This window comes from Gymnoscopelus braueri, assembly GCF_963280865.1.
Source record: "Gymnoscopelus braueri genome assembly, chromosome: 8".
NCBI classification, from domain to species: domain Eukaryota; kingdom Metazoa; phylum Chordata; class Actinopteri; order Myctophiformes; family Myctophidae; genus Gymnoscopelus; species Gymnoscopelus braueri.
In genome coordinates, this window is record NC_137609.1 from 43,901,188 (window position 1) to 43,916,333 (window position 15,146).

The 15,146-nt window shown below is 43.1% G+C and overlaps 1 protein-coding gene across 2 annotated transcripts in view; it reads right to left on the reverse strand.

Annotated features, from left to right (window-relative positions):
* Window positions 1-10,056, reverse strand: part of gabra1 (gamma-aminobutyric acid type A receptor subunit alpha1) — a 32,825-nt gene extending 22,769 nt beyond the window's left edge. For both annotated transcript variants that reach the window (XM_080435525.1, XM_080435524.1), the window contains exons 1-3: window positions 10,039-10,056; window positions 5,230-5,450; window positions 2,902-2,984 (exon numbers count right to left, since the gene is read on the reverse strand). In XM_080435525.1, the coding sequence (XP_080291651.1) occupies window positions 2,902-2,984; window positions 5,230-5,450; window positions 10,039-10,041 (307 nt within the window). In that variant the 5' untranslated portion in view covers window positions 10,042-10,056. The remainder of the gene's footprint in view (window positions 1-2,901; window positions 2,985-5,229; window positions 5,451-10,038) is intronic.
* Window positions 10,057-15,146: the final 5,090 nt, after the last annotated feature.

Sequence of the window (15,146 nt, forward strand, 5' to 3'; positions counted from 1 at the left end):
TTGTTTAACCCATTGAGACCTGAAGCCGATTCTACATGTCTCCTAAATCCCAACAGTTTTCTGAAAAACGTATGTTTCTATATCAGTGGTGCTCAATCTTTTTCATGTCAAGGACCCCCAAAATTATATGTATTTGGCCGCGGACCCCCATCAAAATATTTTGTTCCAGGGACCCCCCAGAAGCAAAGATTTGAGTTAAAAATGTTCGCTTTAAAAGTATTTATATTCAAAGATTTGCACACATTTTCACGATTTTTCAAAAATAGCAGATCTACAAGCTCGTAGCGCGGCACTCGGTGCCGCGCTATGAGCTTGTATATCTGCTATTTTTGAATAGCCAAAGTGTAAAATAATGCTTTTTAGCTCAAATCTAAAAATGACACAGTTCCAGGTCTTAATGGGTTAATTGTGGTTTAATAGACGATTGCGCTGTTTCCGAGATCATGTTCCCTTTCGACTTACTTCCGACTCACCCGGATGCAAAATCAGTGGGTTCCGTTTCCGGTTTTCAGTTTTAGCTTGAAAAATGTGATTTTTAGGCAAAATAGGGCAAAGCGCGTTTTTTTCACACGGTATTAAAAACGAACGGAGAGCTCCGGTTGTATATTTCTTTACTCTGGACGACGAACAGTTATGGTCGTTGTGTATACCAACGATCTGAAACCCGATCATAAGCTAAGCTAAGCTAAGATGCCCTGCGGAAGCGGGCGGACATCCGTCTACAGCCACCGGATATTTGGGAGGCGGAGAGATAGAGAATGGAGACTTAGATATAAAACGTACTGTAACTCTTTGAGTGCTGCTTTATCTGTCGTGTGTGTTTATAAACCCAGCCAGACAAACGGTTTTAATAGATATAACAATTCTGGGGGTGAGTACATTATGAATAAACTCTGGCAGTCAATGCTTAAGAGTTGTGTATTGCGCTTGCCTTGTGGCAGACACTTTGATTTAGCCTAGCATGGCCAGACTAATATCACTGCGTATATATTATGTGGAATCTCTGTGTGGAACCCGCATTTCCAAGGGTCAATAAAAAAAATGCCTCCATACCCACCCCACTGCATACTGGACCCTGATTGGCCCCTTACTACTTCGGAGGGGGTGAAATCCAATCACAACTGAGCGGTGCCAGACCAAATCTGCCAAGGGCTTTTTTTTTTTTGTTGCAGTGGCAGATTCGTCTGGTTTCCAGGCTAACTTTGATTTGCTTGAGATTACAGGGAAACGACAAACTCTCAAGCCATCTCATGTCGCCTGCATCTTTTTTCTATTTTTGTCTCCTTCCATTGTTGCATCTCATCTTATCTCGAGTCCCTTCATCTCGTTTCGTTGAATCATTCTTTTGTGTTCTCCACTCATCTCGTCTAAATTTTATCTGACTCCTCCCATTTTGTTCTCGTCGCATCCAATCTCGTCTCACCTCATGTCGTGGTTTACTCAATTCTCAACTCGCCTTATGTCCTTTTGTCTTAGCCCATCTAAGCCAGTGGTTTTCAACCTTTTCAGTCCGCAACACCCCAAAATAATAAATAATATTTGAACTGGGGACCCCCCACCCTTCCCCCACCCTGACAAGCACTTGGAATTGTAAGAGTTGGGCTATTAAATTGTATTTGACTCCACAGATAAATATTGTGAAAATAGCAGATTTACAAGCTCACAATGCCTCGCAACGCGAGGCGTTGTGAGCTTGTAGATCGGCTATTTTCACAAAGGTTGCCTCTTTCTTATATTATTTGACAATTTGGCCAATGTTTGACCAGTTTTTATAGTATAGTTTGTTGATTACTTTCCATTCAGTAATGGTCTTTTTCCTTTCCCTTTTGAGGTAAAGGGCATTACATTGTCCTTAAATTGGCACTTCACTATCATCTGGGGACCCCCCCCACTCCCCCCCAAAATCATGTGGGGACCCCCCTTGGTGTCCTGACCCACAGGTTGAGAACCACTGATCTAAGCTAAACCTCATTTCATGGCCTCTGATCCCCCCCTCTCTCAGACCATCCCAGGCCTCATATCTACAACAGGTAGAGAGACCTAAAGCACCCCCAGCACCAACAGGATGACATGACCTTAAAACAGCAAAGTCGGACGTTCCTTCTCCCCGGCGACCGACCTGTCAAAACTGCAGTGTGTGGCTGTAGCACTGCAGAGGCAAGAGGATGGGTCGACTGCAGACTGCAGCAGGAGAGAAGCAGCGCTGAAAGATTTACACACTGGGGCCTGTTTTAAAGTGATGGGGTTGAAAGCTCGTTCTTAATATTCACGGTGTGCTGTGTTTTTTTTTCCGTTTTTTAATTTATTTAAACAGAACCGAGCAGACGCATTGCTCACCCCCTGTCTGTTTTTCTTCACTTCCTTCCATTGTCTCTCGGTGTGTCCTTCCCCCCTACTTCTCTCTCCCTCACCCACCCACCCACCTACCCACTCACTCCTCTCTCTAATTTCTCACTAAGCTCCCTCGCTCTCTCTCTCTCTCTCTCTTCCGCGCCGTTCTGCCTTCTCAAGGATGATTTGGGGTCAGGGTAGCTGGCAGCGGTGAGCAGCTGGCGCAAACGCTCTGGAAATATGACAGCGAGAGCGCTAGCCCAGGATAAACACAGGTCTGTGCACTGCACGCCTGGCGGGGTCTTACGAGGGCCCGGCGGGGCCGAACGGAGGGGACTGGGCGGGGGGGGGGAGTGGGGGGGGGTCTAGGATGACAGATCCTCTGGGAGAACAGCTGTTACCAGGCCTGTCAGCCCCTATCAGGGAACTGGTGCTGGGGTCGCGGGCTTCTAGTCGGTTCGGGGGTTGGAAAACAGTGTGGTCGACGTGCGCGCGCGTGTGTGTGGGTGGGGGTGTGTGTGCGTGCGTGCGGGGTGTGTGTGCACGTGTGTCTGAAAGCAGGACACTCACAGCTGCCAAACTTTAGTGGACATGCATGGGCATCCATCGGGAAGTCTTCCAGGTGCATGGGACACTCTGCCCTCACTGTCAGCCTGCGTAGAGGGAGAGAAGACAGGTTCAATATGGAGACGGATGGAGAAATCGATGCAGTGTGGCAGAACCAAGGAGGCTTACAGCACGGAGGAGGAGGAGGCGCGCGCGGGATGTTGGAGCTGGTGGGATGGGATGGGGGGGGGGTTGACATAACAAGCCACTGAGACATAAAGCAACACATGGCGCCCTCTCTGCCAGCCTTCTGATTTGTGCCTCTCCACCCCCTTTTCCCGCTCGCTGGGAAAACCAGAGCGTCACGCCATCCGTGACGCCCTAATCTCTTCGACCGGGCCCTCATCTCTCTCATCTGTGACAGCAAAACAGCCCCCCCCACCCCCAACAAACCTCCCTCCTTCACTGACAGAAATGATGAAAATAAAATAAAAGAGGCTTTATAACCCGCCCCACCCCCCCCCCCCCCCCCCTGTAGCCTTTTTTGCCGTGTAGTGAATATATGGGGCTTTGCGTCATCTTAAGGCTCTTAGTATTTACGGCCCCTCCAGCCCAAGTACAGTACGAGCTCCACAGGGCCGATGTACCACGTGCGGTCCTCTCTCAGCACCTCATCATAGTGCTGCCTATTGTCACAAAATGTCCCCTTGGTGATAAATCATGACGGGGAGAACCGTTGCACTTTTCTGGGAAGCTGATAACTTTGGTCGATCGGGCACTGGAAAACATAAATAGTGTACAGGACTAAACTATACTGACAATCTGTAAAACAAAATAACAAATTACCTTTTTTCTTTCCTTTACTTTTTTTCCAGTGTTGCTTAGGCTACTCCCTATGAAAGACTTTATAATTATTGATGTTAACGGAGCTAGTCATCAGAGAATATACACAACGGTCTTGATATAAACAATGATCAAATGATCAAAAATGGCATCAAAGGTGATCAAGAAAGTCGATCAAAGAACAAGATTCTTGGGCAGGATTTCCTCTTTTGTCAACACAAGCGCTCTCAAGACTCTAGCAGGAGCCCTCATTCAATGCCATTTTGATTATGCTTGCACCTCTTGGTTCTCCAACACCTCAATGTCACTAAAAACCAAGCTTCAGACCTCCCAAAACAAACCCATTCGACTACTACTTTGCCTTAAAGGTCCAATTGTCAACATTTTCATGAAATCACCTAATTCCAACACACTTTGCTAGTTTGGGATGGCTCAGGGTGGAAGACAGTGTTAAGCAAATATCAATGGGATTGCTATTTAAGATACTCAACAGGACAGTGCCCTCATACCTGTCTAGCTACTTCTCCAAAGTGACACCCACAGCCACAAGGGAGCAACCACGACTTGGTACATCCCAAATTTAGAATAAACATGGGACAATTCTCATTCTGTACTCTGCCACCGCAATGTGGAATGCCCTGACATCCTCCATTAAAGATTGTGAATCACTGGTTTATTTCAAAACTGTCCTGAAAAAAACATCAGGAAACCACTAGGGGAGGATTTTAATTCCCATAGAAAGGAGGTGTTATTCACTGCCGCCATTTTTCCATTTTTCCTTTCCTTCTTCTCCTTTGTACATATAGTTATTTGTATTTGTTGATGACATGTATTTATGTGTTAATATGCTATGTTAATGACTTAAAACATAGGACCACAATAGAAACAAGTCCCCAGGACTTGTTTTGTGTTATCCCTTTAGCCTAAATGTATACTGTACCTCTGTGCTGTTTTCATATCTGACTAATAACGTATTCAATCAATACAAATACAAAAATGAGCCCTTCTCCCTCCCACTTATACTTTTAACCTAGCAAAATGTGGAGGATATATCAGTGGTTCTCAAAATGTTCAGGCCGCGACCCCGCAAAAGAATCATATTTGAACCGGGGACCCCCCGACCCTGACAATCACTTGGAATTGTAGGAGTTGAGGCATTGCATTTAGTTTGATTCAGTTCCCACAGATAAATCGTGAAAATACCCGACATAGATCGGCTATTTTCAAAATGTTTGCCTTTTTCTTATATTATTTGACTATTTGGCCAATGTTTGACCAGTTTCTATAGTATAGCTTGTTGATTACTTTTGACACAGTAATGGTCTTTTTTCCATAATTTTTTTTTTTACGTATTAAAAAGGTCTTAAAAGTCCTTAAATTGTCAATTTACTGTCATCTGGGGACCCCCCAAAATCATGAGGGGACCCCCCCACTGGGGGTCCCGACCCACAGGTTGAGAACCACTGGGATAGAAGGATAGAACAAAGCCCCAATCATCGTCCAGCATACCTCATGGTGTAGAGCAGCGTGCCTTCCTCTGTGATGCGTAGCAGCTTGTTGGGCATGGTCATGTTGTGGGCCACGGACTTCTTGCCGTTGTGGAAGAAGGTGTCGGGCGTCCAGATCTTGCTGGCCATCAGGTTGTTGAGACGCAGCACCGCCATGGGCCCCTTGAACTTTAGCCTCTCGTCCTTCCAGCTCTGTCTGAAGAACACGTCGATGGTGTACTCCTGTTGGGGACACGGGGAAAGGTGGGCGGCGGAGAGGGAACAAAACAGACGGAGAGAATAGTGAGACACTGTAGGGTGTCAGAGGCAAAAAGGAAACGGCAGGTGTCAGAACTCCCATCCCTTGGCAGCTGGTTATCTGCCATAGTCAGCCGGGGCGATAATGCTGAGTAAAGCCGGATGTATACTTCATCGTATGACAGGCTGATGGGCTGATGTGTTTTATTTTTTTCCTTTTCTTTTGTTTCCTATGGTGCAATACGATTGTGGTCTGCTGGCCACAATTATGGAGGTGGCAGGATGGTTGTTGTTACAGTTATACTTACACTACTATTATTATCTGGATCTTGTGACCATGTCCATGTCCATGTCCATGTCCATGTCTTCTTTATGTATCTTTACTGTGTTTTAGAGCTTTTATTATCTGCTGTAACATAAATTGCCCAGTTTGGGACACATCAACCCATTAAGACCTGAGGCCGATTCTTACTCATGTCTTCTAAATCAGTTTTCTGAAAAAAAAACGTATGTTTCTATATCAGCTGTACCTTTTCATGTCAAGGACCCCCAAAATGATGATTTGGCCGCCGACCCCCATCTCAAAATATTTTGTTCCAGGGACCCCCCAAGCAAAGATTTGAGTGAAAATGTTTGCTTTAGAATAATATAAATATATTAATTTGCACACATTTTCTCGATTTTTCAAAAATAGCAGATCTACAAGCTCATAGCGCGGCACTCGGTGCCGTGCTATGAGCTTGTAGATCTGCTATTTTTGAATAGCAGATCTATACTGCCTCGTCTATTTTCAGTGCACGACACCATCATACAATGGAGTATAACTTCAGCAAAAGGGAGAGAGGGAAAGTGAGAGGCAAAAGGCAAAAGCCAGATGTCAAGAACTTCCATCCTCTGCAGTTGGGTGTGAGAGGCAAGAGGCAAAGCCAGATGTCAGAACTCCCATCCTTTGCAGCTGGGTGTGAGAGGCAAGAGGCAAAAGCCAGATGTCAGAAACCCCTCGCAGCTGGTTATCTGCCAGAGTTAGCCTCGCGAGAATGCTGAGTAATGCAACCCTCCTCCCCTTCTAACTTATATCCTATGTTGTTTTTTTTCCTCTCTTGTCACTCTGGCTTCCATATGGTAGCGATGGCCTAGTTTCCATGCTGGTTACTGTCTACTCACATTAGAGGCTTTAAAGGTACGGCTTTTCCAACGCAATGGAGGCTGTGAGCGCCTGTGCCGTTGTGGGGGGTGGGGTGGGGGGGGGAACACTTTACTATTAGAGCGTGGTGATTTTCTATTTATATGTTTCATAGTCAAATGGCTAATTGTGGTTTTCATGTATTTATTCCCCTAGATACAATTACACAGTCTTCTGTTAAAAAAAGAAAAGAAAATACATTTAATTAACCAAATACCACTGGAGAGCTAATGGATGCCAGGTCACTTAGCATTAGATTTGAAAGCCGAATGCCACAAATGATCATTGTGGCTTTTTAAAAAAATGTACGTATATGAATCAGAGCTCAGTGATCTGTACACAAAAGCAAATCCTCAAGCTTAATTTATACTCCATTGCACGATGGCGTTGCTTGCTGAAAATAACTGTTTTTTTTTGGCTAACAACGTGTCACAACTCGATGCGTTGTTAGCTTGAAAGTCAGTGTTCGCTTGAAACCTAGTTATTTGCCCCAAAAAAAGTAGGGGGGGACATTTATTTTTGAAGCCCACTAATGATCATGGTGGAGAGCAGATCTAAATGGTTCCACACCACTGGCTGAGCAATGAGAGCCAGAGAAAATTACAGTGCGGTCTGTTATTTTGTTTTGTTGTATTTTTTCCCCCCCCTTTCGTTTCCTATCCACATGAGATAATTAGTGTGAACTGAAACAGAGCTTCAAGGTAGGCCTTATAGAAGAACTGGAATGAGAGTCAGAGTTACCTAGTTAGAGAGAGCTCTCTCTTCCTCTTGGCTTAACGCAGCGGCAAAATTCTTCCAGGCCCCTTATGCCAGCTGATGCAATTAACTGAGATTATGTCAGCATAGTCCAAATGCTTCGACTGAGAGAAATGGGAGTCTCTCCTCCTTCTTTTAGCCCACTAAGACCAGACTACAAAATGTCTTCTAAATATATTTTTTTGGAAAAAAAAATGTTTACTTTGTCAGCGGTTCTCAAACTTTTTCATGTCAAAGACCCCAAAATGTATTATTTATTTGGCTGGGGACCCCCCCATCTCAAAATATGTTGTTCCAGTGACCCCCCAGAAGCAAAGATTTGAGTTACAAATGTTCGCTTTAAAAAAAAAAAAAAAAAAAAAATATATATATATATATATATATATATATATATATATATATATATATATATATATATATTCAAAGATTTGCAAACATTTTCACGTTTTTTCAAAAATAGCAGATCTACAATGTTTGTATGCTTGTATATCTGCTATTTTTGAATAGCACGTATATATATATTGTATATCGTATATATCTGCTATTTTTAAATAGCCAAAGTGTAAAATAGTGCTTTTTAGCTCAAATAAAAAAAATGACACAGCTGCGTCCTCGGTCTTAAAGGGTTAAGGTGGAGTGGCAGAGAAGCAATCACACTTTAGATAAGTGGGTTTCTTACGTGCACGGTGTGTGAAGATTAGGGGATTGATTCGGGGACACATCTGTGAATGTGCCACAGTCGGGCCATATTTAAACAGGGCAATCAATTTGACCATTGTCAATATAGCCTTTCTTATTTTGATATGCTATCATTTATCTTCCCAATGATACGTGATGATATGACTCCCTCGTGGCATGGCACCGATAAAATAAATTTAAACGGGAGTCAAGAAGTCCTTCCCTGTGTCAGTTCGGACGGGTCCCGGGTGTTCTCCAACAAACAAAGAGCATATACGACGGTTCATATACGCCTCACTCACACAAGAAGCTTTTGCGTCCATCTGGGATCCTCGATCATATTGATTACAGGCCGACCTTTACCTAACCTAGGTCATATAAACATTCCATGCAATTATAATAATAATAAGTGTATCCTGAACTGAACCGTGTCCCATCAATGTGCTTTTTACTACCATAGTGCATGATGAGATAGATCTTAAAATTATATAATTTGTTGGCGTCAGGCAGAAACCAGCTAACTCTATTTTTCAGTTTTTTCTTTTTTTTTCTTCTTCCATAAATCAGGGCCATTGAACACCCTTTACGTCTTTGTGTTGATTAAAACAATATTGAACCAATGAAAAGCATTAAAAAGCGCTTCTGACAAAAACCAGCAAAGTCCACCAAAGGGGGGTGGAGTTAGCTGGTTTAGCTGACTCCAGGCTCCACCCCCTTTTGACCTCCAAACCTCATTGTGAGCTTGGAGGTCCATTCAGCTGTTCTTATCAATGATGAACAAAACCTCCTAACTGCACTTTTTGTTTTGTTTTTGTCATTTCCTGAAAAATGAACATTTTGGAGTTAGCTGGTTGCTGCCGGACAGCAGAGATATATAAAGTTTGCATACTAACAATATGCTCTTCTCACTTAAATGAGATTACATTTGACTCATATATCAGTGATGACTGACGGCATGATTACGCCTTATCGTGTCATATCACGGAAGCCGTAGACCAAAGCACTACTGTATATCTGGCCTGAAATTAAATACCTGTCCAACTCTGGGGAGAAACGGGAGGAAACCGTTTTGATTCCCACAACAGCCGTTGTGCCCCGTTGCCTTTGAGCAAGACTCTCAACCCCCTATACCTTCTCACTTATTGTGAACTGTTCGGTGTCAGGAGTCGTCAATGACTGCAATAAATATCTATCTAATCATAAATACTGGTGTTTAAATTAGATGAATCTGGGTCTCACAGCTGACCTGGTTATTTTGGTGACTTGAAAGGTCACGTTGACCTTTCAAGACATAATAATGAGTTATAGGCCAGTGATGATGAAATACAAGTGAAAAACAGCTCTTTAGATAGTTCTAACATATTGCTTCTTCAAAAGTGTCGGGTCCTCCCAAAATAACCTGTTTAATAATGCGAACTCAGCATGACGGACACACAGCTGAAACATTAGCCGTATATCCCAATTTATAATTACAATGTACAATTTAGGCGACCTTTAGCAGACGCTCTTAACCAGAGCGCCTTACAATAAAAAAAAGGTAAACACTCTCTCTAAAATGCACTGCCTAAAAGATCCCAAAGCCACTGTAAACACAAACACCAGTCAACACAGCACAGGGTTCACGGTCGGCGATAAATATCGACATCCGCATAAAAGTCACGTGTGACCGCGTTCACGACCTGCGAATGGCATTTATGGCAGGGATTACCGGGCTATGGGGGCGACACAAAAAAAAAATAAAGATAAAAAGGCAACAGCCATTCATCGCTCCTGACATTTTTATTTACACGTGGAAAATTCATGGCATGAGTAATCAAATTAATAAACATTTTGGCCGTTTAGCAAACACCACAGAGCCCAGAGAGGGTTTGGAGAGGAGGGGGAGGGGGAGAGCAGGAGGAGGGGGAGGAGGAGAGGGGGGGGGGGAGTGCCATTTAAAACGAAGCGAAGGCTTACCATGTCGTGGTCTGAGACGGGCCCGATGCTCGTCACGAAAATGTCAGTCTTGACTTCGGTTACACGCTCTGTTGAAGCAGGAAATTGGGAGAGTGAGTGTCCATCAGTGCGTCTCATTAGCACTTTAACTACCTGTTAATCCAAGACCACCTGGCTAAAAGCCCCGGGTCTATTCACACTGTTCACACGTTATTGTAATGAAAATGATGCACGTGTGGGGGACACGCACGCACGCACACACGCGCACACACACACACACACACACACACAGCTGCACGCTAAAATAAACAATTTATTGCTTCTGTCAGAAGTCAATATCTCTTTCATCAGTGATTGTCAGTCCCATCCAACACACCGCCCGATCTCTTAATAAAATCACATTATTATACACTGTATTGCAACTGAAGACGGTGCACCTATACCTACCGTTACAGTGGACTCAACCACTGTAACGGTGTCTTTCACAGGTCTCTCTAAGAAATGTATCAGACGGCCGCAGTTGATTCAGAACATTGCGGCTCAAGTCCTTACTAATACCAAGAAAGCGGACTACCATATCAATACACTTCTCAGCTCTTTGGACTGGCCCCTTGTCTGTGAAAGTCATGATTTGAAAATACTACTGTTGGTGTATAAAGTAAAGCATTGCATGGTTTAGGGCCAAACCACATTTTTGTTCTTTCTGCTACTTTATAACTATCCCAGACCTCTCCGGTCTTCTGGGGGCAGGTGTGCTTTATGTCCCCCAGAGTCAATTTCAGTTTTTCATGCACCATATATCTGGAACAAACTCCCAGAAAACTGCTGGTCCGCTACAACAGTTATTTTAAATCAAATCTGAAGATTCTTCTGTGTGTTGTTGCCTTTTACTGACGTTTAAAAAGATATATATATATTTCTTATTCTTCTGTTAAATTTTAAATGTTAATTTCTAATCTCTGACCTCTTTAATAATGATTTTTAATTGTATCCAAATGTCATTTTATAATGTGTTTCTTAATGCTCTTAATTCTTTGTGCAAAGTACTTTAAATTGCTGTGATGTTGAAATATCTGCTTGCCTTACTTACTTACTCAGATTCCCCCAATCTATTCATGCGGTACTCATTCAGTGTGTGGGGAGTGGTTGTCTTTGGGATTTTTTTAGGCTGAAATGTAGCAGTTTGATTCATGAATGATTCCCATCCATAATTCAGTCCGTAATTCCTTTCCGTCTCGCGGCTGCCCACCTGCAGGAGCTGTGCTGAAGCCTCCCCCCCGTCCCACTGCAAAATCTTCATTAATTTAACTCATTTTTACACTTGAATTAACTCTCATCTTTACACTTAAATTTACACTCATTTGCATCTGTTTGTGTCTGTTTGATGCCTGCTGTGTCCTTCACACACCGATACTACTCTCTCTCTCCCTCCCTCACTTTTTCCCTCAGTTTCTCTCTTACATGCCCCCCCCTCTCTTTGCCTCTGTCTCTCTCTATCTCTCGCTACTCCCCATACTCAACACACTCTCTCTCTTCCTCCGTCTTTGTGTCTCTTCCTCATAATGGACCGCCATGTAATTGAGTGCGACACAGTAGGACACACCACACAATACAGCACAATGACATTTACTGTGTTATATTACAGAGCTGGTTCTATGGAGAATATCCACCCTATTCACCCTCCCATAAAAGAGCCATCATGAGGATGAACTCATTCGCTTTCCAATGGTGGCACATAAATACACATATCTCTGTATCATTTAGTCGTGTGAGTATGAATATTATGCAAAGTGATGCACTTTACAGAGGGAGTCTGTACAGGCAAGTGAGGCAACTACTGTGCTTTGAGCGAGTGTCCGGGTGTTTTTTTAACCACATGAGCGTCCATATTCCGGGGGCACACGTTTGCAGTGGTGGAAAAAGTACTAAAATTCTTTACTGAAGTAAAAGTACCAATACTGCATTATAGAAATACTCTGTTACAGGTAAAAGTCCGGAATTCAAAATTTACTTGAGTAAAAGTGCAAAAGTATTGGCATCAAAATGTACTTAAAGTATCAAAAGTAAAAGTACTAAATATTTGAAAATAGCAGATCTACAAGTTCACAACGCGTCGCGATGCGACGCGTTGTGAGCTTGTAGATCTGCTATTTTCAAATAGCCTATGTATAAAATAGGGTTAAAGTGGTTAATGTATGTTTTATAATGTAATAATTTATATCTGAAAAGTAACTAGTAACTAAAGTTTTCAAATCATTGTAGTGGAGTAAAAGTACAGTATTTACCTCTGAGATGTAGTGGAGTAAAAGTATAGGGAATTGGAAATACTTAACTAAAGTACAGATACCTCAAAATTGTACTTAAGTACAGTACTTAAGTAAATGTACTTAGTTACTTTCCACCACTGCACGTTTGGCAAAAACAGCAGATCCACAAGGTCACAACGTGTTGCATTGCGATGCGTTGTGACCCTGTGAGTGTTAACTGTTCATTTATCCATGCGCGACTCCAAAAGTTTACCAATGTAACCAAATGGACAGTTACGGGTTCTTTTGGTAAAGTTTGAACACTAAAATGACACTGTTTATTTATTGAATTGACTTGACTTACCTCCGAGTCCTGGCCGGAGGCGGTTGTCGTACCCATCCAGAAGACTGTCTAAGATTTTGGTGAACACGGTTGTGTTATCTTGTTGATCTGTCATGCCGTTCTGAGTGGAGCTGGCGAAGCAAGGAGCACAACCTCCGTCAAATTCAAAGTGCTAAAGACATGTACATGAACACATACTAACATATAATCCAAACTCGAAATCTCCGGGTGTAAAGTCGACCTTTGCAGGCTTGCACACACACACCACACCAGAGCTAATACAAACTCCAAATAACTACTGTGTGACATTAACCCATTAAGGCCTGAGGCCGATTCTAAAAATGTCTTCTAGATCCTAACAGTTGGTGGTGCTCAAAACGTTTTCATGTCAAGGACCCCCCACATTATATGTATTTGGCTGCGGACCCCATCTCAAAATATTTTGTTCCAGAGACCCCCAGAAGCAAAGATTTGAGTTTAAAATGTTCGCTATAAAAGTATACATATTCAAGGATTTGCAAAAATGTCCATGATTTTTCAAAAAATTGCAGATCTACAAGCTCATAGTGCTATGAAAATGTAGATCTGCTATTTTGAATAGCCAAATAAATCAAAAATGGCTTCCCCGGTTTTAATGGGGACGTGGCGTAAAGCGTGTGCGGTATTGGCGATGAATGAATGTTGTTTCCTGTGAAATGTTAAAGTGGATGATGGCGACAGATGTGTTGCCGCTGTTCCACAGTGCGCTGCATGTGAATAACAGGATTTGGATCTCCTATTGCGATGAGAAATTTGCCGAGTGCTGGATGTGCGGAAGGGGACGGAATGCGGGAGCGTCCTGCTGGGAAAGCTCCTTTTGATCATCGACCAATCAGCTGCCACACACATGCACCCACATACGCGCAAACAAATGATAGCAGTGAGAAGCAGAAATTGCAGTGCATTATTTAGGCCATAATGTTGTCTTTTAAACAGCGGAGAGGCCTCATTGAACGTGCTCTTTGAACAACATGAAACTAAATGCTTAGAGCGATGCCAAAACGCTCACAATCAGTAATTGTGTGGGCATGGTTTGTCCCTTTCCACTCATACATATTTCAACAAACTCATCATCAGCAATACTGATTTCAATCACTGTTTGAATTTATATCTGGCCCCCAACAGGATATATTATCGTATATTATCATGGTGAGTTTGTGTGTTTCTATGTGTGAGCGATTGCGGCCACAACTGTGCGCACGCGTGTGTTATGCTTGCGTAATACATTCTCTCGTGTGTTTGTTGCGTGTGTGTGTGCTGGAGCGAACACATTTGCGCCTATGCTTGTGTGTGCATGTGTACTTTGAATGATCTCTCACATAATTAATTGTACGCCCCAGGCAATCATATAACCTCCACTTCTTTTTTAATTCTGACGATGGCTGAGGTTGGCTGGTTTGATTGCATGCTAAATAAATAAACAACTGGTGAATGTTTGGAAACCAGCTCTGCTCGTAAAAGGGTGCCAAGGTGAGAGCGGAGGTCATTAACTACTGTAGCTAAAATAGCCGGACTACAATCTCACAAAACGTTGCGATGTGACGAAGAATTTTAGACAATCTTCGCCTGTATATGACAAGAATATAAGTACGTCAGCTTGAAAGTGGCAAAGACCTGCGGATGAAGGAAGTGGAGTGAAGGGAAAAGTAGATGGTTGGAGGGAGAAAACAAAGACACATGTGAGAGCAGAGAAGAAAAGAGTGAAGAGTTGAAAAATGAAAGCAACAGAGATGGAGTGGAAGGAGGAAGGGGGGGGGCGCAATGGTGGGGGAAGAAGAAAGGAATCAGAGAAAGAGCGAGGATGAAGGAAAGGTGTAGATATTGATGAGTGAAAGAGAAATAATGAGAGAAAAACTGGGAAATGTTTCACGGAGTGGAAGATGAAGAAGAGAGAATGGGTGAAAGAGAATGAAACGCAGGGCGAGGGAAGGAAAGACACAGAACATAAATGGGGGAGCGGGGACGCTGGGCCGTGGCAGAACCCACGACTGCAACGTGCGCAGCCGATTCAAATTAGCTCCCAATTGTCTCCATTCATATCACACACGGACACGGATTAGCGCTCTCTGTACCACAGCGTTACCATAATTCACCAAAGTCTACCAGTCTGCAAAAAAAAAAAAACTAACAAAAACGCCACCGAAACGAGCCCTTAAACTCCATTTTGCTTCACACAAGTCTGGCATAGTATAATTTGGAGGTAATTGCCGTGCCGTTCTCCGAAAACGAATTAATTATTATAATTAGTCTGCCTTGTTCCGGTTGAAGAGCCAAAACATACTTTACCGACGGAGAGGATTTGAGAAATAAAAAGGAAGTGTGGGGGTTTTGGAGAGAAGGGGGGGAGGTGGTTAGTAGTCACGGCAACTGTAGAAGGTACAGTGATGAGAGAGAGATAGGAAGGGGCATAACGTGATATGAGAAAAGACAGGAATACACACAATGCTGACAAGCCAGGGGCAACCTCCTCATAAAATATTGTACACCATCCCCATCTACAG